General features: G+C 39.5%; 1 protein-coding gene across 1 annotated transcript; it reads right to left on the bottom strand.

The window, feature by feature from the left end:
- Window positions 1–664: 664 nt before the first annotated feature.
- On the bottom strand, window positions 665–19,270 carry LOC103720736. The gene is made up of 6 exons (XM_008810584.3): window positions 19,061–19,270; window positions 18,864–18,914; window positions 18,689–18,740; window positions 18,561–18,619; window positions 5,331–5,376; window positions 665–1,058 (listed from the first exon to the last, which is right to left on the bottom strand). Exons 1-6 carry the CDS (start codon window positions 19,184–19,186, stop codon window positions 916–918), a joined length of 477 nt encoding a protein of 158 aa, XP_008808806.1. The 5' UTR covers window positions 19,187–19,270; the 3' UTR covers window positions 665–915.
- Between the last annotated feature and the right edge of the window lie 6,461 nt (window positions 19,271–25,731).

Raw genomic sequence — 25,731 nt, forward strand, 5'->3', positions numbered from 1 at the left:
CCAATCTCCGGATTCTGTCTTGAAATTTAGGTCCTTGGCTGAAGTCATACACAAAAACGTGAGATAATCAACTTTTTTTAACCAAATAGAGAGGAATTCTATTCATCGATCAAAACGAAGCTTTATCAAAGATTTTCGATAGAGAAATCACCCTCAAAAAACAAGTGAAGTGAGGACCGGAAGTCCGAACGAAACGATAACTTGATTTTAACACCTGCAACTCCCCCTGAGGGGGACGAGACCACAGGCCGAAGGGGGGAAACGCTCCATAAACTAAGTGTTTGGATAAGAGAGTGCTTGCCCCAGCACGACCGGTGTAAGACTTATATATATGCGCGCGCGTACGTATGTATACGCCTATATGTATGTGTATACGTATATGTGCATGTATATACGTATATGTATATATATATGTATGTGTGTGTGTGTCTATATACGTATATGTGTCTATATGTGTATATGTGTCTCTGTGTGTGCGCGCGCCTATATACGTATGTGTATATATATACGTATGTGTGTCTCTGTGTGTGTGTGTGTCTATATACGTACGTATGTGTGTGTGTGTGTCTATATACGTATATGTGTCTGTGTCTGTGTGTGTGTCTATATACGTATATGTGTGTATATATACGTATGTGTGCGTGCGCGTCTATAACTATAAAAATTGGCAATCTCCTACTGATCCGGAGAACTTGATTATAGTCTGAACAGGCATACTAACAACAGCATTTTGAGACATCATAGGTTCAAACATCTGGTAACCGATAAGGAATATTACAACAAATTTATACCGAAGAAGGCATACAAAATACACATCCATCTAATAATTCCTTAGGGAGTTTGCTTTCTTTAAAAAGGACTTGGGAGGCACGACCTGTTGATTAATATGCCGCAAAGAGGGGCTGTGCATGCTCATCATCTGGGATTATCATGATGATCACGAGATGAATGTGCACCTTCCACATATCTGGTGACCTGTGATATTGCATGGTGTGATGCACTTGAAGCAGCATAATAGGATGTCACAGTGAGCTGAGCGAACTTAGGAACTGCATAAGCTGTAGAAACAAAAACAAAAATATCTAAATGTCACAACAACATCAAGTAGAGAAAAATGTATGCAGAGAAAAATTCTTGTTGCTTCTATTGAGAAGTCGAAAAAGCCGCTCAAACTTGTGATGCAATAAGCATGAGCTTATCAAGTGCATGATAACCATCAACGGTGTGCATGCGCTCGCAGGGGTGTGCATGTTGTATTTGGAGTGCATCCTTAGCTTTGTTAAACTGTAGCCTAGTTCGAAACCAACTGAAACTGCCATGGTTGGTAAATCCACACTGCCAAGAGAAACTAGTAGCACTCACATTGAAGAATATTTACATTGGTCTCCCAGCATCACCAACATGATTTGTCTATCAGTTTGTATGGATACTGGGAACTTAATGATAATGGTATGGGTAAACTATCAGCTCTCATCACCTGGGCTGATAAAGCCTGCTACACCCAAGATATTGGTCGATACAAGATCAGAGATCAGCTAAGCTTATAGAACATGTTCTTGATATCTTATTACTAGTTTTTAAGATCACCATGAAAAAGTAGACTGCCTTTTCTACTATATCATCTGGTATTCAATATTCTTGCCAACATATATCTGATATTAGAATATCTCAACCAGTTCAAAATTCTTCAGCCTTCCATCTGCCAACGATCGAGATGACTGATATACCTGAGATCTTAAACCTGGCCTGTAGGCAATTGTTCTTTCTATTCTGGTTTCCTCAAGCCAGATTTTTTGATGGTCCAGTAGACAACCATAAAGGACCAAAATATCATACAGTATAATTGTCGACAACTAATTCCAATATCCTCTCTGCCTCTTCACAAGTGAATCAACCAACCCGTAAGCATCTTTTAAGGGTATGGGAAGAGAAAATGCTTCCCCCAACAGAGATATTCTTAATTTACTCAAAGGCAAGGAACTTTATGAGCATATAGACCCAACCAATGTTGGTCCTCCAAATCAATCTACCAACTTATGGATGATTATGCACCTACACTATTTCTATGGGTGCTCCACAAGCTTCCAAAGCATCACTAGGGAAATCACAAGCAATGATATTCTACACGTTCATAAAATAGGATTATATGTTATTTTTGGAATTCAGATTGAGGAAGAGATCACGTGAGAAGGGGCTGCTATTTGCTGAAAAAGGGTTGGGGTGATGAGAGAAAGGAACAATTACACCAAATGTACAAAAATGAACATCAACAATCAACATGATAACCATCATAATAACCATCAAGCCCTGTTCAACTTTACAAATGCTTGGTCACAATCATTTGCATTTATGGGCTACCTCTAGCATTATTGCAAGCTTAACCAAATCCATTCTTACGGTTCCCATTCACCTTACCATAGATCTCAACCTTTTCGGGCCATTGAGGACAGAATTGAACAGATCTTCTCAAGACATCCCCATTCATTGCTGCACAAATCAGACTATCTTAATTGGTTGTCTATCTCTTACTCTCACAGTTGGTGCAACTTCTATGCCTCATATAACATAGTCATTTCTCCAACTACTTTTCTCGTCTTACTGCACATCCATCTCTTATGAATAATGATGAGGGAGAGGGAGGGGAGGGGAGGGGAAAGAGACAGAGAAGCAGGGAGATTGATTTCCAAGGAACCTGCTTGAGATATGTATGAGAACCCAAATAAATTATCAGGTTGGTAGGAAATTACTTAGGCAATCGAATGTTCAGAATCATTAGAAGAAATATTTGCAGACTGTGTTCTTACAGGCACAATGGGGAATCGCTAGAGTTACGATATTTTCGTCTAATCATTTCTGTCATCCTATGAAAGCCCAGAAATATTAGATTTTCTTCTAATCATGTTTGTGAGGAGCTAGTGCTTGCATATGACCAAAAAGGCACTAGAACAACTTCCAATGAGGATGCGAATACAATTTAACACATGTTGATGAACACCAAAAGGCTAATCGGTGGTTTTTCAGGTGACATTTTTTTTTTTTTGTTAAACTGGATGGCTCATACTCACCTAGTATGAATGCGTCCTACAAAATCAGAAAACAATACATCTTTAAACTCAATAGAAATACTAGAGTGACACATCTATAAGATTCCACCAGAGTGCTCAGCAACAAAAGTGGTCATCCAGTTTGCTGCCCTGTTTGCCTCCCTTTAAACATGAGTAACGACAAATAATATACAATTCTCAGTTAGTCTCCAAGTATCCAGCAGTAGGGGATGTTCAGTAGAATATCCAACATGTTTCGAAATTCATCTAACCACTGTAGCTGAGTCGCCTTTAAGAAGAATATGATTAGCCTTCAAAGATATAATAGCATACCGCATCCCCTCCCATGCAGCCTGCAACTCTGATCACGAAACAAATGGATCAAAAAGCTATCCCCCACTTGTTGCAATAAAATGAGAGTTTGGGCATCTAATAACAAAACCCGCTCCTCCTCTGCCGACTCTATCACTAACACTACCATCAAAGTTAACCATTATGAAGCTTGGGGGTGGGGGCTCCTAGGTAATAAATACCATCCTAGTAAGAGGTGAGATTGTGGAAGGAGTCCCAAGTGTCCCCAACTATCATAGACTCATCACTCTAGATCACTTCGATAGCTTGCACAATTGTCTTCTCCAATATATATCTAGACGAACAATGTATATTTTCAAAAATTCGAGTATTCCTTGCATACCAAATCTGATAGACTAAATATGCAGAATAGATGCATTCTTCCTTGTGCTTTCCGGTTTGTGACCATGTGATTTCACATACTGTAAAAAGAAAAAATCTCAAATGGGGATGGTGATGCAAATAAGACCGCTGAAATATTAGATAATCACGATACCTGCAATGCCTTTGGGCATTGAAAGAGGGCACAAGTCAGATTCCTCCACATTTGGGTAAAGATCATAGTTAGAGGCAATATTCAACCCTCTCTCCCTTAACATTCCATGGCGCAGAACGCAATCTCATACTAGCTTCCATAAAAATAAAGATACTCAAGGGTGCACTCCCAACTTTCATACCCATGCACTATCCTTCCTATTGTAGGGGGACGATCTTATGTAATTTGTAAAGTGGCCACCCAAGCAACTAGGTGGTCTGGTGTTATCTAAGCTTTCAAAAGAGACAGCTACCCAAGCACCTAGCAGGGCACACCTGGCCTCCTAAGGGCTGCCTTTTCTTGGGAGGGCACCTTGTTCCTTAGTTTATTAAATGCATTAATATTGTGTTCAATGTTCTCTTTAAATAAAGAAGCGCCAACTTTATAAAAGATAGAAATCGGATGCATATACAACATGTTCTTGTAGATATTATTTGATGATAGATTATATTACATAGATTGAAAGTTTCAGATACTTCTTCAATTTTTCAGCTACTTCTTCAATTCCTCGATTGCAAATTTATTATGTAAATAAAACTGAAGTGTAATTGAATAACTAAATCAAGGATGTCATTACTGCCAAACTTGATTAGCAAATGACATTAACATCTAGCAATATGATGTTATTTGATATTCGCTGTGTCTAAGAACAGAAAACTAGAACCTCTGGTTGCTAAAAAGATGGGTGTTACCACTAGGATAAGCTTCAATTCACCTATATATGAAAACATAACAATTTTATGGATTTTTACTCTAGGCACCTGCCTAACCACCTAGGCGTTTTAAGGATGTCGATGTCTAGGACTAACTTGGCAGTTTGACACTCTTGATTATCGTATATTTTCATGCATGTAAATAATTAAAATATCAAGCTTTTTAGCATGTTGTACAAAGATATCATAATCTTTTCATGCTTGACATCAATGCACCACTATTCAGCTTGCTGATGGTTGATATTTCCATGTTATCAAGGCATCCAATGATTGTAATAAGTGTTACTGGGATTTTCTTATTTAGTAAAAAAATGAAAGTCCAACTTTGTTTCAATTACATGGACATTGAAATTCTGTTCATAAACCAACTGCATGCATCATATTCAATACAAACTGACAAGTACAACAAACTAGTAACTTCAGCAAAAAATAAAAGTGCAAATTCATAGTTGTTAATAATTTCAGAATTCTAAATTTAGTCAAGTTTTCTTTCATTTCTAATCCAGAAAAATTGTGTTCCATGTAATCATTTCCGGACAATGCTGCAAAATTAGATTCAATAATTTTCTTTCGGATGTTTCTATAATGAACATACAAACATGCAACATAAACAATTCTAAAAATGCAAACATATATGAATATTATTTGCAGCTGAAGGGAAGCTTCTAATGACAGGCTGAATCTTACCTCCAAATGCAGCACTAGCTCCAGAAAACAAGAGCAGTGGAGGAAGCTATGACACAAAAGAAGACATCATTAGATCATAATAACATAAGGATGCGTAACAATAAAAAGGTGAATGTTTTAACTTATAGTAGCTAGACAAATACTTATTATTGTATATAGGCCTCAATATTTTTCCACATGAAAACATTCGCAAACTGAAAATGCCCCCTTGACTAGAATAACCCCCTTGGGCCTGAAATAGTCCAAGGAGCATTCCTATGGAATAAAAGTGGACAAATCATCTCTATGTGGAGGGTTCGCCATGACACGTACCCTCAATACCGGGTACATCCTACCATATCAGTAAGGTACCAAAACGATACAGCGCTGGGCTGAACTGGCCAGTACCGGATGACACTAGTATTGACCAATTCCACCCAGGTTTTTGGTGTATTGACCCATACCGCTTGTGGTACCATAGCATGCTATGATCAAAAAGTCTTTGATCACATGTCGGTAAGGGAGTCGCACTGTATTGTACCAAGCATACCATACTGTCTTGGCAACGTGCCAATATGAAAACCAATATTGGGAAAGCAAACCTTACGTGTTTAAATAACTTACGATAATTTGAGCCTTGATCTTATCTCAATTTTAATCCAAAATCATTCAAAGAAATCATGTCTCCTTAAGCCCAATTATATTTCAAAAGCGTTTGAAATTTAAAATGTCACCTCTTTGTATTCTCTTAGCCCAAGTTAAACAAATGATGGTTTAAATTCAATGCATTAGGCTGCATATGCATAATCTGTCCCTCGTCTGCAACACATTCCTGTATGCCATTAGTGTATGGGCACGCCGCATTTAGGCCAAAAAGTTGGTTCATTTGGTGTTCTGCAGACGCATAGGCAATAGGATTCCCACTGTGCTACCACATATGTGGCCATTCTTATGTATATATTAATAATGTCAATGTATTAATAATGCTATAATTATTGCTATAAAGATTGAGTACTAAAAAGTAAGCATTCATTCTAGATTTTTTATTGTTATTAACATTGCTATTAGTTACAATATATATATATATATATATATATACACTATTATTGTATTAAATATATCTCATTCATTTTAAATATTTAAAATTTTAACCACAGGCACCTATATATGCAGTCTGCATAATGCATGTGCACTATGTGGCCCTTTAAATGGCTACATACCATAGTCGCCATTTAAAACTGAAAAGAAAGATCTGAAACAAGACCTTTCAACCATTCAAAGACCTAAGGGAGGAACAAAAAGCTAAAAAGAATCAAGAAACATTAGTTCTTATTATGCCTAAAATATACCTTACAGACATTTTAAGCCCAATGATAAGAAAGATCTTAACCCAAGCCTTAAGATTAACATAGCTGTGACTACAATATACCTCGTAGCCTCCTTAAGTCCAACCATAAGCAAAATCTTAAACAAACCCACCCAATCAACATACCTATGCCTATGATGTACTTCATAGACTCCTTAAGCTCAACCATAAGAAAGATCCAGACAAGCCCTTACAATAAACATAGTTGCACCTGGACCTCAGGTGCCCTACGTCATTGCCTGCATAGTATACATCTCCAATGGGCTTCAACTCCATAAGCATGGCACTCAAGCCATGATTCATGGACTCCATGCAGGAAAGATGTAAGCATTGAAATGGTTGACAGTAATTCCATGGCTTTCATCGACTTACAAGAGAGACATATTGATGGGGACACAGACCACCGTTTCCAGCATGTGTATAGGCGTCGCCGGCGTGCATAGCACTTCGGCCACCCTAGTTTTATTTTCTTGTGTATTTTCATTTATTTATTATGTATTTTCGTCTTTGTCAGTTGCTGGCTTGTATGACTGTATTTAGCTAGTGTAGTGACCCATGATGTTGTTGGATCATGGGTAGTTACATGATCATTTGTGGGGATCATGGGTAGTTGCATAGAGGGCTATATATGGCACCCCCATGTCTCCTATTTTAGTTAGAGTATTTTGGAATGAAAACTTTGTCTTGACATCTGGTGGACTCCAGAACTTCCCTTCCCTCCCCTTTCTATTCTTATTTTCTTTCCTAAATCATCTGTTCCGCATCAGTTTGGTATCAAAGCTCCCTGGTTTTGCCACTGTTGCCAAAACCTCTCCCATTCTGGGCTGCAGTGGGACAGAATACACACAAAAAAAAAACATCCTTTTGCTGTCTCCTTGTTCCCGAAAACTCCCACAGAAGTTTCACCCTGTGTATGGCGGAGCAGCGTCGGATTCCTGGATTCAAGTGGGCACACGAGATCTACGCTGTACCCCGACCACCACGAACGCCGGAGCGTGTTGAAGGACCACGCCCAACTCGTGTGACCAAAAAAGGAGGAGCCTAGCCTCCCTTTTTTCATCTCTGTCTCTCGGTTCCACCGTAGCAGCTGCAGACCCCACTCACAGAGAAGAGATCCGGGGAGAGCAACGGTGGTCGGAGCGGGTGGCCGGCCGCCGTCCACCACTGCAGGCCATGGGATCCACTCTGCAGCAGTAGCCACAGAGTCTAGAACCACCTCCCGAAACCGTCGGGAGGTTGAAGGAGCACTGGTTAACGGGTAAGTCCCTCACCCGTTACCCAGTTTATTAGCCCGGATCCACTCCAAAAAAAAAACAAAGAAAGAAAGAAAAGAAAAAAAAAAAGAAAGCACGTGAGTTGCACGTTCCCCAACCCACGTGAGGCACACGTGCTCCATCGCACGTGAGTTGCACTAGTGAAAAAAAAAAAAATTGTGTACCTTTCTTCCCCAAGAACTCCACCGCAGCGCCACCTCCTTGCCGACGAACAACGCCGCCGAGCTCCTCCGCACGCTGTGCCGCTTTGTCCTCGCCGTGCCGCTGCTGTCGCAGCTTCACTCCACTCCGCCTCCTCTTCCTTACCGCCGATCTTTTCTACGACCGCACACACCGCCACCTCGGTCACACCGCCACCCTCCCATTTCATCTTCTCCGCTGCTTCTACCCTCCACCAACCTTCGAGTCTACCCTATTCTTCTCCCTCCCAGCTCACCGAGACCTTCTCCCTCCCATATCTCATCCTTAAAAACCCTAATCCCCTTTCTTCTTCTCCCTCTCATCTCACCGAGACCCCTTCTTCCTCTGTGCTGCCACCTCCGACTTCCGTCGCCGACTCCATCCTTCGCTTTCGCCGCTTCCTTTGCTCCCCAAAACGAAGGTTTCCGCCCTCCGACTTCGCTCTTCACTTTCCCCGATGTCTCCCTCATCCCCTCTCCCAACCGCACATAGGGATCCGAAGCCATCCAGAAGCTTCAGGTCCCATCGATTACTTCTGATTTCGGGCGAGCGGGCCGACCCCAGCATTCGGCCCGTTGTCACGCGAGCCTAATTGCTCCCTTGGCCCGTTGTCTCGTGGGCCCAGTTTTCAGGCCCCTACACTTGGATCCAGACCCTGCAGCGTGTTGGGCTTCCACAACGATACCCGCAGTTGGCCGTCTTCCAGCAGCATCTTCTACAAATCATCGGGCTCCGGTTCTGCATCCTGCACTCTGACATCCAAACTCTTCCACTGACTCAGATCTGTAAGAAAAGGTCGTATCTTTCCTTTAAATAATTTTTTTCAGCCTTTCCCTATAAACTAGTTTATCTTTAGATTGTTATTGCTTTCACTTTATGTTGTCGGTTTGAGATAGGACCTTAACTTTATAAGAGCCTGTGCCCCTTGAAAACACATATTGAGCCTTACAAATTATTTTCAAATCCTCAAAAGGCAACTAGGAAATCTTACTTGAATCTGGTGAAACCCTAATCAATTTGAAGGACCCCACTTTCATTAGATTAACCTGCAAAGATTTGCATGACCCAGACCAAGGTTAGCAGTATCTAAGGCCCTGATATTTAGTTATCACCTGTGCAAATTCTAGAGCATGACAACTTGCAGCGGTACATCCTACTCACATGAGATGTCTACCAACCCAAACCAACAGGTGTTAGATGTCATAGCAGCATTAGAAACCAGATTTGGGGCAAGGATCACTGACCTTGAAAATAGGCTGAACACCCGCTTGACTTTGCTGAAAATTCAATCACCAATCTCCAAGTTACTCACAACGATGGAGAGTCTGAACTTGGTGAGTTTGAACCGCCCCGCCCCAGAGGCCTTAGGCAACAAGGCCAAAGGGACTATCTAAGAGCGCGTGAGACACCAAATGAGCATGTAATGCGCAGTATTAAGATCGATGCACCAAGTTATGATGGTCATCTCGACCCAAAAGTCTTAATTGACTGGCTCGCTGATATGGACCATTACTTTGAATGGTATAATCTATCTGAAGATCGCAGAGTTCGTTTTGCAAAAATGAAGCTCACTGGTCCCGCAAAGTTGCATTGGAACACAATAGAAAATATGCTTGCTAGAGCTAGGCAACCCCCTGTGGTACAATGGGATGAAATGAAGAAGAAGTTAAAAGAAAAATATCTCCCTACATCCTATAAGAGTCGCCTGTTAGATCAGTGGCAACGATTGATTCAAGGAAACAAACCTGTGTCTGAGTACATCGCTCGCTTTGATGAGTTCTTCATGCGATGCGATGCACGCGAGAGTGTGGAATTGACCCTTTCTAGCTTTAGGTCCGGATTGCGAGATGATTTACAAAAAGAGCTTATTCTACGCGAGATCAATTCATTAGAACATGGCTATCAACTTGTCCAAGACATCGAGCGTTATACTAATAAGTCAACCTTTAGGCGATTTGATCTTAAGGAGGCCAATTATAAGTTCACCCACGGTAGTCAAACTAACACTTGGAGTAAGCCTAATATTAGAAATTAAGTGACAGAGTCCCCAAAAATTAATGATCAAAAGAATAAGAAAATTTTAAGTGAACCACCCAAAATTTCTCGAGATCAGTGTTACAGATGTTTTGGTTTTGGGCATAGAGCTAGTCAATGCCCTACTAAGAAAACACTGGTCATCGAAGAAGATAGAAATGATGAAGAGGATGAGTTGGTCTATGAACCAGAGATAAACCCTGAAGAGTCAGATGAAGGTGAGGAACCCGGCTCACTTGAGGGTTCCACTCCTTTAGGCGTAGTTAGGTGTGTCCTTACACAACCTAAGCAAGAAGATGATGACTGGAGGCGTCGATCCATATTTCACACCTATATCAAATGTGGCGAACATAGCTGTAAGGTTATCATCGACAGTGGGAGTAGTGTCAATGTTGTATCCACAAGAACTGTCAAGAAGCTACAGTTAAAGACAGTGCCTCATCCTAACCCTTATAATGTGTCTTGGGTGGATAAAACCGCTATACCAGTCACTGAGCATTGTCTAGTCCAAATCAACTTTTCTGAATATAATGATAAGGTCTGGTGTGATGTTATTCCCATGAACGTTGGACACATCATCCTTGGTAGACCGTGGCTTTATGATTTGGATGTGACCATTTATGGCAAATCCAATTCCTGTTCTTTTGTTCACCAAGGTAAGAAAATTCGACTAAACCCTTTGCCTCCTAGGCCTTCTATTGCTGGAAAGAAGGATGTAAAGATTGAAAAGCGCCTTCAAATCATTAGTCCTAAGGAATTTGAGAAAGCAGCAGCCCAAAAATCCATAGTCATTGTGTTAGTGTCCAAAGAAGTTGTTCCTGATTTTCAAATAGATTTTCCGAAGGAAGTTCATCATGTTCTGAAAGAATTTAAGGATCTCTTTCCTGAGGACCTTCCTGATGAGCTTCCCCCTATGCGTGACATTCAGCACGCCATAGACTTGGTTCCAGGGGCGACTCTTCCGAACTTGCCTCATTATAGACTCAATCCGATTGAACACACTAAATTGAAACGGCAAATTGATGAACTACTCCAAAAGGGTTCATCCGAGAGAGTCTTAGCTCGTGTGCGGTGCCTACGCTTCTAACGCCCAAAAAAGACGGCACTTGGAGAATGTGTGTGGATAGCAGGGCAATTAATAAGATAACGGTTAAATATCGATTTCCAATACCACGATTGGATGACATGCTTGATATGATGGCAGGTGCCACTATCTTCTCCAAAATTGACCTTAAGAGTGGTTACCACCAAATCCGTATCCGCCCAGGTGATGAATGGAAAACAGCTTTCAAAACCAAAGATGGGTTATATGAGTGGCTAGTCATGCCCTTTGGGTTAACAAATGCACCTAGCACATTTATGCGAATTATGACCCAAGTGCTAAGACCTTTCATGGGAAAATTTCTTGTAGTCTATTTTGACGATATCTTAATTTATAGCAAAAACAAGGAACAACACCTTGAGCACCTACGTTTGGTCTGCAATTCACTAAGAAAAGAAAGCTTATATGCGAATCTTAAGAAGTGTTCATTTATGACTGATCGTGTAATCTTCTTAGGATTTGTTGTTTCTTTTGAGGATGTTTCTGCAGACCCACAGAAGGTCCAAGCTATTCTTGAATGGCCCGAACCCACTACATTATTTGAGGTGTGAAGCTTCCACGGCCTAGCCACCTTTTATAGGAGGTTCATCAAGAATTTTAGTACGATCACTGCACCGATTACGGATTGTATCCGGAAAGGTGAATTTCATTGGACCGTTGCGGCCTCAAAGGCATTCCAAGAGATCAAGACTAGAATGACAGAAACCCCGGTAATGCGCCTCCCAGATTTTACTAAAGTTTTTGAAGTCTCTTGTGATGCATCTGATATAGGTATAGGTGGTGTCTTAAGCCAAGAAAAACATCCTATCGCATACTTCAGTGAGAAGCTGAATGATGCCAAACGGAAATATTCCACCTATGACAGAATTTTACGCAGTTGTCCAAGCGCTGCGTCACTGGCGTCACTATTTGTTACCTCAAGAGTTCGTATTATATTCCGATCATGAAGCTTTGAGGTACTTGAATTTCCAGAAACGATTGAGTTCACGACACGGAAAGTGGGCTGAATTTCTTCAAGAATACACCTTCGTGTTATGTCATAAAGCAGGAATTGACAACAAGGCAGCTGATGCCTTAAGCCGCCGTGTAGCATTGCTTTTGTCAGTAAGCGTAAAGGTTACTGGATTTGATCGTATGATTGCCGATTATGCAACTTGTCCAGACTTCGTTAAGATCTATGCTAATGTGTTAGAAGGTCACACCAAGGACAATAGTGACTACCTTGTGGTTGATGCTTTCCTGTTCCGAGGAAACAAGCTGTGTATCCCTCAAACATCCTTTAGAGATTTTCTTGTTTGGGAACTTCATGCAGGAGGAATAGCTGGCCATTTTGGTAGAAATATGACCATTGATATGGTCGAACAAAGATTTTATTGGCCTAGTTTAAAACGGGATGTTGCAAAAATTGTTAGTCAGTGTCATACTTGTCATTTATCCAAACAGCGCAAACAAAACACTGGCTTATATACCCCCCTTCCTGTCCCAGATCGTCCTTGGCAGGACATTAGTATGGATTTCGTGCTAGGGTTGCCAAAGACTAGAAGTAAGCATGATTCCATTCTCGTGGTAGTGGATCGGTTCTCTAAGATGGCACATTTTCTGCCCACTTCCAAGACTTCTGATGCCTCCAAAGTTGCGAGGATCATCTTTGATGAGGTCGTTAGGCTCCACGGGCTTCCAAAATCGATAGTGACTGATAGAGATGTCAAATTTGTTAGTTATTTTTGGAAGACCCTCTGGAATTTTATGGGTACCAAGCTTAAATATTCCACAGCCTATCACCCTCAGACAAATGGGCAAACTGAGGTGGTCAACCGCAGCCTAGAAAACCTTCTACGATGTTTAGTGGGTGACTACCCAGGTAATTGTGATCTCCTATCCACAGCTGAATTCGCTTACAATAGCTCTGTGAATAGGACCTCTGGCTTGAGCCCTTTCGAAATTGTCTTAGGCTATGTTCCGCGAAAACCTGTTGATCTTATCCTAGTAGCACCTAACAATAGAATCTCTGAGACTGCTGAGTCCTTTGCGCAACACATGCAAAATTTACATAAAGAGATTAATAAGAAAATTGAAATCAATAATACGAGATATAAAATGGCCATTGACTTACGTCGACGTTATCAAGAATTTCGAGTGGGTGATGATGTAATGATCAGAATCAGACCTGAACGGTTTCCACCAGAAGCCATTAGAAAATTGCACGCCCGAAGTATGGGTCCATACAAAATTCTGAAACGGGTTGGATCTAATGCATATGTGGTGGATATTCCAAATGATTTTGGAATTAATCCAGTTTTTAATGTAGAAGACTTAGTTGCCTACCGAGGTCCGACAACTATTCCTGCAGACCCACCCAATGAGCTTGACACTGACCTCACATCCAATTTTGAGAACATATCTCCTGCTCCTGCCTTGCCTCCTGTACCTTTTTCTCCGCAGATCACAAACACAGTGGAACAGATTTTGGTCGATCAGATTATTAGTACGCAGAACGGTGGTTATCAGCGATATCTGGTCAGATGGCATGGTCGACCTCCATCAGATGATACCTGGATTAGCAGAGATGAGCTTCAGCGACTTGCTTCAGACCTGTTGGAGCATTACCAGACATCCGTTTCGCCAAAGGCGAACTCTTCTCCGCTGAGGGGAGTTGGTGGGGACACAGACCACCGTTTCCAGCATGTGTATAGGCGTCGCCGGCGTGCATAGCACTTCGGCCACCCTAGTTTTATTTTCTTGTGTATTTTCGTTTATTTATTATGTATTTTCGTCTTTTGTTAGTTACTGGCTTGTATGACTGTATTTAGCTAGTGTAGTGACCCATGATGTTGTTGGATCATGGGTAGTTACATGATTATTTGTGGGGATCATAGGTAGTTGCATAGAGGGCTATATATGGCACCCCCATGTCTCCTGTTTTAGTTAGAGTATTTTGGAATGAAAACTTTGTCTTGACATCTGGTGGACTCCAGAACTTCCCTCCCCTCCCCTTTCTATTCTTATTTTCTTCCCTAAATCATCTGTCCCGCATCACATATGAAGGATATACCTATATCTATATTGTCTTGAATATATTCCTGATCAAAAATTCTTCTCCTTATCCTCTTCGTTACTATACATGGTCATATTATGTTGTTCTTAAAATTCACCTTTGCAAGTTTTTGTTTGCCTCTGCTCACCATCCCATCTAACAAAGTTCAACAATGAGATTGCTTCATTGAAATAGTTAACAGTCATATCAGGTTTATGTTGTTCTATAAAAAATTTTGGAGCTAACAAAGTTCTCATACATTTCATTAAATTTGCTCGAAGCCATGTTGGGTACAATGTTTGCTAAGATCAAGCAGGAAGAAACTGTGGTTAATACACTAGATTTCCATTAGATAATAGAATTGAAAACATCTATCAGTAATCAAGCGACTGACATTTATTTGACATTTATTCTCATTTGGGCTTAAAAAAAAAAAAAAAAAAAACTACTAGCCATATTTCTAAGATTAAATAATCTATCGACGTGATTTTATTAAAATTGAGACTTCAGTGAAACTCTGCTTTGGCTAAAATCAACAGCAGCCAAGTACATTGCATATGCATAACAACTAGTCATAGAAAATCTTTCTAAACGAAAGAAAATGTATAACGGTTCTTACTGTATAATGTACATCACCATGTCAAAACACTAAGTTTATGAACAATGTGAAGGTGAAATATAACAAACTAAATAGAACAGCTACTCAAGAAGGTATAAGTTTCAATACAACTTAGAAATCCCAGTTTGCATCAATAAATCTATCGTCTACACTGTCTTTTTTCTCCTATGATGAATTTTCTTGTTTTGAACCAAAAAACAACTACCGAAACAAACCAGAGACATATCTAAAAGGAGATCCATCCAATGATCACACTTAGATATTGCTGATGAAAGATGTTCAACATTCGAGTTCCTCAGTAACAACTCCTATTTCTCAATTCAACCAAACAAACTAGCTAGGAAAAAGACTGTGATTATCAACATAAATATTGGAAAACCTACACCATCTTTAAAAAAAGATGGGTATCACAATTCTGCAGATGAGAAACTCTCAGTTTCTTTATGCAATCATATTCTCTAGGTCAAATGGCAGGACCAGACATCCTTCCCTTAAAAAAAGTAGTATTTATTCACAACCATACACATGTGATGCACAGTACTGCATTTAGCCAAAGGATAACAAATGCTAAACCATACATTAGTTTCAACCAACATTAATATGAGTTTTTATCCAAGGCATCTGGCTTCCAAAGAGAAAGTAGTCACTCAAACAGTAACATGAATCGGCAAATAGATAATTGTTCAAACAGAGCAAGCAAGCACATATGTATGTTTATGATGAAGAGCCAGGTATAATGATTGATTTGTTTTCTTCATAAGCAATGCATATATTTTATTCCCTCCCCCGCTCGTGAACACCGCCCCAATCCCCCCTCCCCCATGGCTGCTCGCTATGGTCCAAGAGTGGTAAGTCCCTCTCCCTCTCTCTCGTGCGCGCGCGCTCGGGTTAGGGTTTCCTGGCCCTTGCCCTTCCTCCCTCCCTCTCCTTCTCTCTCCTTCCCTCTCTCTCTCTCTCTCTCTCGCTTGCTCGTTCGGGCTAAGGTTAGGGTTCCCTCGGCCCTCCACCTTCCTCTCTCAATCTCCCCCTCTCTCCCTCTCTCTTCCTCTCTCCTTTTCTCCCTCTCCTCCTCCCTCTCGGGCTCTTCTTGTGTCGATACACCCCAGAATAGCACAATATGAACCCATACCGTGCCAAATCGGTCACCAACCGATACACCCTCTGGTACTGGTTTGGCGAACCTTGCATAAGATAATTGCAATGATAGAATAAGTTATGGTACAATAAACAAAACCACTTGTTAGTTGAATTAAACTTTAGATGAAGCTCTATTAGTGAAGGAAAAATCGACCAAATTAAAAGAGCAATCCCGCAATGACAGCAATTAAATCAAGGTATAACCCAACATTGGGGTCCGTATGGTAAAGGAAGAAGCAAAATCTTTCAAAATTGATGTTAGACAAAACGGTTTACATTAGTAATAAAAGAATATTATCACTAGTTTGTGCTAAAGCTGGTGCAAAAAGCATTAGCAGCAAATATTTTTGCAAGATGAAAGTCACATCATGACCATTGTCCCATTGCCCTACCTCACTTGAGTGTAAGCACAAGCACTGAAGACCTTTTTGGTACTTCAACAACCCACTAGACCAAGTTGAAACTATGAAAAGAACCTTCTTTATTGATGATTGGGTCACGGGTTCTCAGCAATTTCTATTGATCAAATTCTTCTTTAGATCCTAAATGTGATTTATAAAATCACTTCTTTGCTTCTGAATTCTCAAAACATCAAACCCTCCACCTTTCCTCCAATTTCTTAGATTATAGGCCAATTCCAACCAAAATCCAATCATTGGCTAAGAATCACTCCAACCAAAAAGCTAGATCACGATGGATCCTAGATCTCTTCCATCCCTAGGGCCTACCTACACAAACCTTAGTTAATGGATGGGTAGGGTTTGGATCAAAATTTAGATCCAAACACCTAATGGATTTGAGTCTAGATATGTGGTCCCATACTCGAACCTACCCTATGTTTTATTTTTGTCACCGTAAACTAAGGGTGTAATCAAGCTGAGCTCGGTCAAGCTTGGGTTTGACCGAGCTTGGTCTGAAATTCATTTCGATCTTGAAAGTTGAGATCAAGGTTGATTTGTTTACCATTATTTTGAGCTCGATTGAAGCTTAATTTCAAACTGAGCCAAACACAAGCCTGATTGATCAGCTTGAAATCCTAAGTGAAGCAAGAAATCAATTCAAACTTGGCTAGAGCTTGCAATAAAGTTTGATTCAAGCTTGGTTCAAATCTGAGTTAACATCTATGGGTTAAAAAATTAAATAAACATTCAAGTTTCAAATGACCCCTTGATATTGTGGATAGGGGCACTAACTAAAGTTTTAAACTTATAATATATAATAAAAGACATATATTTTCAAGCCTAATTGAACCGAGCTTGATTGAGATGGGTCTATTTTTGGCTTAGCTTGAAATTGATTTCGAGCCTAGAATGCTACTTCAAGCTTGGATTCTTTAGCTTTGAAGCAAGCCTCGACTGAGCTTTTTCTCGGCTGAGGCCTAGCCAAGCTTGAGCTGTCCAGATTGTTTGCCACCCCCACTGTAAACCAAAAAGAAGAAGATGAGGAGGATGAGGATCTCAGATTTGGCTACAGAAAGACTACTCCTCCATAGAAATCCATCGATGGAAAGATATCAAACAAAGCAAGGCCAAGAATTCAAATAACATTATGGTGGATTTGGGCTACCACTTTGTGGAATGGGATTTGGGGGCATTACAGGTTCTACTCATACTCTCTCCCTTTTCCTAATCAGTATCATGTTGGCACCATTTGATTAGAATGGTTTGAGCAATTCAAGTGGTTAAGCAGTCCGATACAATGGTTCAACAGATTTCAACAAAAACTAGGTCCACACCTACCCCTACCTGTATTTCTTATTAAACAACCTAGATAGAAAACTAGGGAGGTTCACAATGGGCATGAATGACTATAAAAACAAATTCTAACAATAGAGGATCAGCGTTAGCCATCAGTAAGCCAAGATGGTTAGGCTATGCCTGCTACCACCTCGAGAATTCTAAAAAAGGACATGAGCAACAGTGAGACTGCACACCAAACCTTCAAATAAGCATTAAGAGTACAAGACAAATCAAGGGATGCCCTAACTACACTAGTTCGGACACAAGTCAAAGACTGCCTTGACGAGAATCCAAAAGTTTGGAACATGATGGAGCTAGAGCAAGAAGGCCCAAAGAGAAGTGCTAGTGGAGAAGATATGGAGGTACATATCACAGACAGAGCAAGAAAAGAATGAAACTGTAGAATTCAAGATAGTAGCGTACATCTTCAGAGAAGGTCATGCGCCTCAATAAATGGAGGCACCTAACACAAAGTTCATTAAAATAACAACATCCACACTTGCAATTATAACTCAATGCATTCAACAAGAGCAATGAAATATTCAAGTACAACCAAAGTTCCAAAGCTTCAGAAACGCATAAATTAGAGAGATGCGGTGCATTCAAATTTCAGAGATAAATGAGCTTAAAACGAACGTTCAAAATGCTGAGGGCCTAACTATACAAAGTTGCATAGCTTGATATAAAATATAGATAATCACACAGCATACTGCATATTTCCAGTGGCAAGCGACAAGAAATTTCAAACATGTTGGAAAATTATTACCCCGATAAAGACATGCAGCCATTTGGGTCCTTTCACATGCTTCTGGAGAAATGGAATCCCTGCAACAAGATCCACATGAAAATAGACTCAAGGAGACTGAATTAAACAATAAACTTATAAATACATACCCGTATTGAATCCGTGGACAGCACTGAGCATCGCACCAGCCCCCGAACCAGCCTATCGAACAATTAGCAGATGATTCAAATAAACAAATACCATTAACCAGTAACTAGAATAAAACAGTACTGCAGAAGCATTCAGAGAAGAGGGGGAAAGTCTACAGGAGAAGTATTTCCATACCACAGCAGTCGCATCATGCAACACAGAAGTGATCGCCCACTCCCCGTTTGCCTGCACAATTGAACATAAATCAATGAACTTCGGTAAAGACGGGGGGGAAAAAAAAGAAAAAAACGAATTGAGGATACAAAGGACCCGAATTGAATCATGAATGAAAGATCGAAATCAAAACTAAGAACGAAGAGGGAGGAAGGAACCGAGTTAGGGTTTATGAGGGAGAGGCAACGGGGACAGCGTGGGGAGCCGAGGCCAGGGTTTATGGTGGGATCGTGATAAAGATTGCCCGTGCGGAGCTTCTCCTCGTACACTTCCCTAGTCCCCATCACGCTCCAAAGCCTTCACCGTTTCTAGCTCGGAGGGGAGGGTAAAAAAAGTCTTATCGTGCGCGAGTTTGTAGGATCATACTCGCAACCACGAAGGCGGCGTTGGAGTTTTAAATTAAACAAAAAAAAATTAATTAAATTTTAAAAAAGGAAAGTTAAAATATCCTTACTTCTGCTAGTTTCAAAAATAAAAAAATACTTGTCATTTACTGCCACTATCCTAACATCATTATTTTCGTTTCTACTATTTTCATCTTTACTATCATCATTACCATCATTACCATTATTGTAATCTCCATCATCATAGTTACCGCCAACACCACATCATTGATGTCCCCACCATTACTAGCACCATCCCCTCTATCTCTCCCTCATTACCACTGCTTTAGCTATCATCGTCATCTCTATATTTTGGAAACTAATTGGTTTTACCAAATATATTTATATTTATCACAATTTAAAAATAAAGTGGAAGCGAAATTTTTATTTTTCTACTTGTAAGAATAAAATTAACAATAATGCCATAAATAATCGAGTTTATTCTCTAAATTTTAGTTAGTTTACAAATGATACAATATTTATTTTTTCCTTCATATACTACTTTCAAAAGAGCTACAACTCTTTGAAAAAAAAATATTGATTCCAATTTTTGGATACAATGTTTTTCGCATTCAGCGGATAGAGTTTATTCTAGTGTTTTGGATTACTCAATTTACATTACTACTTATCTGCTTTCCAAGACGAGACAGGGAATTCTACATTTTTTTCTTTTCTCTTCTTTCAAGCATCTTTTAAATTTTCTTTTTCATCTGGACATTTGAAGAAGTCGGTCGGATCAAGCCTCCCAGTAAACATATACTTTAGAGGAGGATCAGACTGAGTTGTTGTACCTTGAGGATGAGATCGCCGTAAATTTGCACATAGGGAGCGAATCACGTTCTTATGGTAACGTATATCACATATCTCGATTCAAACAAGCTCTTTTTAATCTTCTGATTTTATTCTAATAGATTATTTTTTTATAATACTTTATAAAACATAAATATAGCAGTTTTGGAAGGAATATTTCCAACAATCTAAAAACGTGACCTTAATTGTACTAGAAATTGCTATGTGTGTGTGTGTCTATATATATATATATATTAAAATTTAATTTGATAGTATAGAATTAGATTTAGTTTAATTGTATAGAAATTGGAAGCCTTAACTTTATTGAGAATATTGTTTTCTTCACAAAAATAATTCTTTTAAAAAAGTTATATTGCTCTGAAAATTGTGTAAATAGATTTCTGCAACTTTAAAAACCGTACATAAAATTTTCTGTACATTTAAAATCTTTGCAGAATTTTCAGCATCTTTGAAGATAGTGCAAAAATTTTCTGCAGATTTAAATATGTGTATAAAATTACTACATCTTTAAAATACGTATAGATTTTCTACAACTTTAAATTCTGTGCAAACTATTTTCTACAACCTTTAATTTCTATGTAGAATTTTCTGTATCTTTAAAATCTGTGCAGAAAACTCTTTCATCTTTAAAAATTGTGCATATTATTAGTTGTTTTCAAAATACCTATTGTCAATGCTTTGAAAAACATGCAGAAATTACAAAATTACTTGTTATATTTTTTAGTATAGTAATTCAATTTTATTGTTATTATATATCTTTATTGTATTTATTTCAAAACCTAGAAGTATATTATTGAGAGACATTAATTAAATATATAAACATATAGGACTAATTCCCTTGAAATTTGTGTTTGCAGAACAAACTAAGCAAACAAAACTTCAGCAAGTTCGAGTCAACTCTTGAAGATCACGAATTGACTTTTGGATATCACGAGTCGATCCCTCTATACTTGACAACAGTAATGTCTAATTTTTTTGTAAATAAAAATGGTTGTTGTCATCTCACAATGGCTCTTTCAACTTGTCTAACAGTTAGAAGAGTGTTCTAACCACTTCCAAATATTATAAATACATGAGAACAGCAAACGAAATAAAGAGAACGAGAAGTGCGCAAAGAAATCAACAAAAATAAGAGTAAGAAATGGAAAACAAAAAAAAAAGGTTTCAAAGAGAAAAATACTCAAGAGCATTTATTAAGAGCTGAAAGATCATTTTCTCTTCAAATGAAAGTTGGTGAAGTACATTCAAGATCAATCAAAGCCAACTAACTGAGTCAAGCTTCATTTATTACTTTGTGTTTATTATTCAGGAGATGTATTTTATTGTGTTTACATATTACTTTCTATACTCTGTTGCGACAAGTTTCAAGGACTGAAACTTGAAAAAAGGTCCATCCAAACCGTGAATTGAATTGTGTTGAGCCTAGAGATAGATTCCGTGTTAGTTTTGGTTGATTACCTGTGAAAATTAATTAGGTTAATTGTGAGCCCGGGTAAAACAATTGAACTATAATCTTAGAAAAATTATAGTAAAAATTTTCAAAAAGAATGTCTTGAAAAGTAGACATAGATGCAGGATTGGCACCGAACTACTATAAATTTGGTGTGTTTGTGTTGCTTGATTTGTTTGCATTAATTTCCTACATATTTGCTTATTAGTTAGTTGCTAAAATTAATATTCACCTATCAAGTTTTTATTTTGTTGTATTATATTTAAGTTTTTGAGAAGCCCAATTCACCCCCTTCTTGGGCTGCAGAGCTAGACAACACTCTTTCTTCTTGGCAATGCTGTCGTTGCTTGGGAATCATCCAAGCAAACTATTATATCTCGGAGTACCATGGAGGCCAAGTTGATTGCACATTTGCACTGGATACCACCTGTATTGAGGCGGAGTGGATTAAAGATCATATCGCAGAGCTACCTTTAGTACCTAAGCTAGTTTCGACTATATCAATCCATTGTGATAATAAGACCGTAATAAAATTGATAAATCAAAAGAATACTAATAAAAAGATGAACCGACATATCCAGGTTCATCATAAATTTGTAAGACAACTTAAAAAAAGTAATGCCATTTTCTTAAAATTTGTCAAGTATGAGAAAAACTTGGCAGATCATTTAACCAAGGATTTATCTCAAAGTGGAGTCCTAGAATCATTGAGGGGAATGACACTTAAGCCTACTATTTGGTCACCAATAGTAGATACCCGACCTCTATAATTGGAGATCCCATAAAAGAGGTTCAACATGGTGGAAACGAAACTAATTGAGTAATCGTGTTAGAGCACTTTTTTGGAGTATATCTCCTTCCATCCCTATGATGAGTGCTCTTATCAATAACAAAAAAATATATATTCGAAAGGTTGAGTTATACTCTAAATGAGTTCAAGATAAAAAATCTATCGGGTATTAGGTCATAAACACCCTTGAAGGACTTACCTATGCGAGAGTTGTCGTATAGGCCGCGACTAGGGGTTTGGGCTAACCTTAATAAAAGTTTTACAAAAACTCAAGATACTAAACACAAGGCCTTTAAATGGCGCTAATTGTATAAAGACCCAATTGATCCATATTATGTGTGATAACTAGAAGTCTGAGTCAAAGGACATAGTTCAAGATCTAATCCACTATGAGACAGAGAATTCATCTCTCTTTTTTTTCTTTCCTCTTCTTTCAAGCCTCTTTCAAGTTTTTTTGTTCATCTAGGCATCTGAAGGAGTCGGTCGGGTCAAGCCTCTCCAGCGATTGTGCTCGTTAGAGAAGAATCGAACTGAGCTGGGTTGTTGTACCTTGGGGATGAGATCGCCGTAGACTTATATATAGAGAGTGAATCACGTTCTTAGGGCAGTATATATCACATGCCTTGATCCAAGTAAGCTCTTTTCAATGTGTTGATTTTATTCTAGTAGATTATTTATTTATGATACTTCCATAAAATATAGATATAATAGTTTTAGGCAAAATATTTTCAATAGATGGTTCGCAGGATTCGATTTTTGCAGGAAGCTCGGGGCAGACCTCAGAAAAGAAAAGAAATAGAAAGGCCCAGCTCTCCCTAGACTGGTTAGGCCAGTGGGCTAGAGGGGTAGGGAGCCCGGTTAATCAAGGTTGAGGAAGCGAAGGGATGCCGGCGGCCCCAAGACCTGGAGGTCAGAGACGTTGGCCAAGAGACAGGGGAAAGAAGGGGAAAGAGGAAGAGGTTGTGGGGAAGGAACTCATCAGCAGCTTGAGCCTGCCGGTCAGCTTAAAGTCTAGGACAACTCACCATTCCCCTGGTCATAGATTAGCTACTAAATGTAGCAAGAATATTTTAGCAAAAAAAATCTAACAAGGATATAGAGTTTACATTGAAATACTAGATCTTGGTGAGGTACAAGCCAGTTGAACTTCTGTACAAAAATTATATTGCAATTCTCTCCCTCATAATTTAATAAAAATTTATTCGCTGGGCTTTTTGAAATAATTTATTATTACTTATAAAAGTGTTGTTGTAACAATTTTCAAAATTCAAATGATTATCTGGGCTCCGCATTGATGTGTCCAATCATATCACATTTTTGACATGAGTGCTATCCTATATGATAAATTCTACATTGGACAACTAGACTCTCCCTCGTATTCGGATCGAGAAAATTATTATGCTCCTTGTTGGCGGAGGCCTAAGGGGCCGAGTCAACGTTGGCGGAGGTCTGAAGGATCGAGTCAGTCCTGCCGTCTGTCAACATGGATGTGCTGGAAGAGTAGGGTGGGTTATACCACTAGGGGGTCCCTGAACTCACTGGCGAGGCTCTGTCGGAATCCGGAGTCGGGCGAGGCTTGGTCGGAGTCGACTCGTGGCGCTATGGCCCTCTGCACTAGTTTAAGAAAATAAAGTTGCGCCTTCACTAACACCTACGAATTTTGGTGTAATGGTAGCGCTTGATCCTAACAATTGGTATCAGAGCTATAGGTCTCGAGTTCGAAACACAGGCATCACATTGGGGGGGATTGTTGGCGGAGGCCTGAGGGGCCGAGTCAATGTTGGCGGAGGCCTGAAGGGCCGAGTCAGTCCTGCCGCCTGCCAACGTGGATGCGCTGGAAGAGTAGGGTGGGTTATACCACTAGGGGGTCCCTGAACCCACTTGCGAGACCCTGTCGGAGTCTGGAGTCGGGCGAGGCTTGGTCGGAGTCGACTCGTGGTGCTATAGGTCCCTGCGCTAGTTTAAAGAAATAAAGTTGCGCCTTCACTAATACCTGCTGGTTTTGGTGTAATGGTAGCGCTTGATCCTGACACTCTTCTTATAGTTCTAGATATCATTATCGATATACAAGTTTGGCTGCAAATTTGCCGATATCTAGAATGCAGCAAATTATCCTATCCTTCAGGTCAAGCGAATATTTGCAAGTAGTACAATTTGATTTATCCCTCAACTTTTGACCATGATTTTCGAGATGAATTGTCAATATTGATTATTCAATATGATAGTTGAAGGATGTGGTGGGCCTTTCTGGGTTGATGCCATGTAGTTGAAGCAATACAAAATATGGCATGATTGTTCTTTTTCAATAAATCACTATAAAAGCATAAGTAATATGCATAATATAAGAGAAGTATACCTACGGAAGATATTAAGGTCATGAAAGTATGACCCTCTAAGAATTAGTATTCCAACCAATTCAGTTCACAAGCTTATCTATAGTTTTGCCTAGCTTTGAATCTCCAACATCGCAAGCTAAGGGGATGCTTTGCAACACAAGATCGTTTGACAAGCTCTCTCTTTCTCTCACACTAGAATTTTTGAAGTAGGAGAACCTTTGCTATAGTGTCTCTCTCTTTTTCTCTCCTTGGTGCGAGAATACAGGATGATGGATTGGATGCCGCACCTAAGAGGATCGCCCCCTCCTTTTGTAGAGAAAGGAATGCCTCTTTCTAGGAATCCTGATAGGACTTGTCCAAGGGTTGTGGTGGCATCCTATCTTGAACACGCTTCTCCAAGAGTTCTAGGCAGACTCATAGTCTAAGAGGGAGAAAGAAAGGGCACTAACCCTTGAGGCTACCCCCTTCCTACCTAGCGCACATGTTTTGGCCCCTTACATCTGGCCCCTCATCTTCTAGATGCACCTCATGTTGGGGACTAACATGGTAGGGTAATGGCCACCTACCTTGGTTGGCCTTCCTTACTTAGATCTCATCCAATTAGCTCCAAGGTTGACCCATGTCCATTTTTGCTTGTCTTGACCTAACCTAGTTCCTATGTCCTAACTATTTCTCTAGCCCAATCTCTTCTCAAATTAAATTTAGATCTTACTTGACCTAATTTATGAGAGAACAATCAAATAGAATCTCATTCTAATTAACCTAGAGACAAATGGTATATGCTAGATACATTACTAAGATAGATAAATTAAAGTTCCCACTTATCAAAGATATGTCCTTTCCGGACTGCTCAATCACCCATCAGCTACATAATCCAGTAAGGGGATATGGAGCCCATAATATGCAATCACCAAAAATCGATCTCTAGTTGTGATTCAACAAATATAATTAGAAGCAACATTTTATTATAAAATACACATTTACTTTTGAGGAAATATTTGAATAGTTTGTCAAAACACTACAATTATACATGAGGACTCAAAGTAGCTCAAAATCACCA

The sequence above is a fragment of the Phoenix dactylifera genome, chromosome 17 (genome assembly GCF_009389715.1).
Source record: "Phoenix dactylifera cultivar Barhee BC4 chromosome 17, palm_55x_up_171113_PBpolish2nd_filt_p, whole genome shotgun sequence".
In the NCBI taxonomy this organism is placed as follows: Eukaryota; Viridiplantae; Streptophyta; class Magnoliopsida; order Arecales; family Arecaceae; genus Phoenix; species Phoenix dactylifera.

Bases quoted from the DNA above. Each gene is read 5' to 3' on its own strand.
- LOC103720736 (XM_008810584.3), bottom strand. From the start codon at position 19,186: ATGGGGACTAGGGAAGTGTACGAGGAGAAGCTCCGCACGGGCAATCTT. The intron at 18,620-18,688 runs GTATGTATTTAT...ATCTTGTTGCAG, and splicing joins TGTCCACGGATTCAATACGG to GGATTCCATTTCTCCAGAAG. The intron at 1,059-5,330 runs GTAAGATTCAGC...TTGTTTCTACAG, and splicing joins AGCTAGTGCTGCATTTGGAG to CTTATGCAGTTCCTAAGTTC.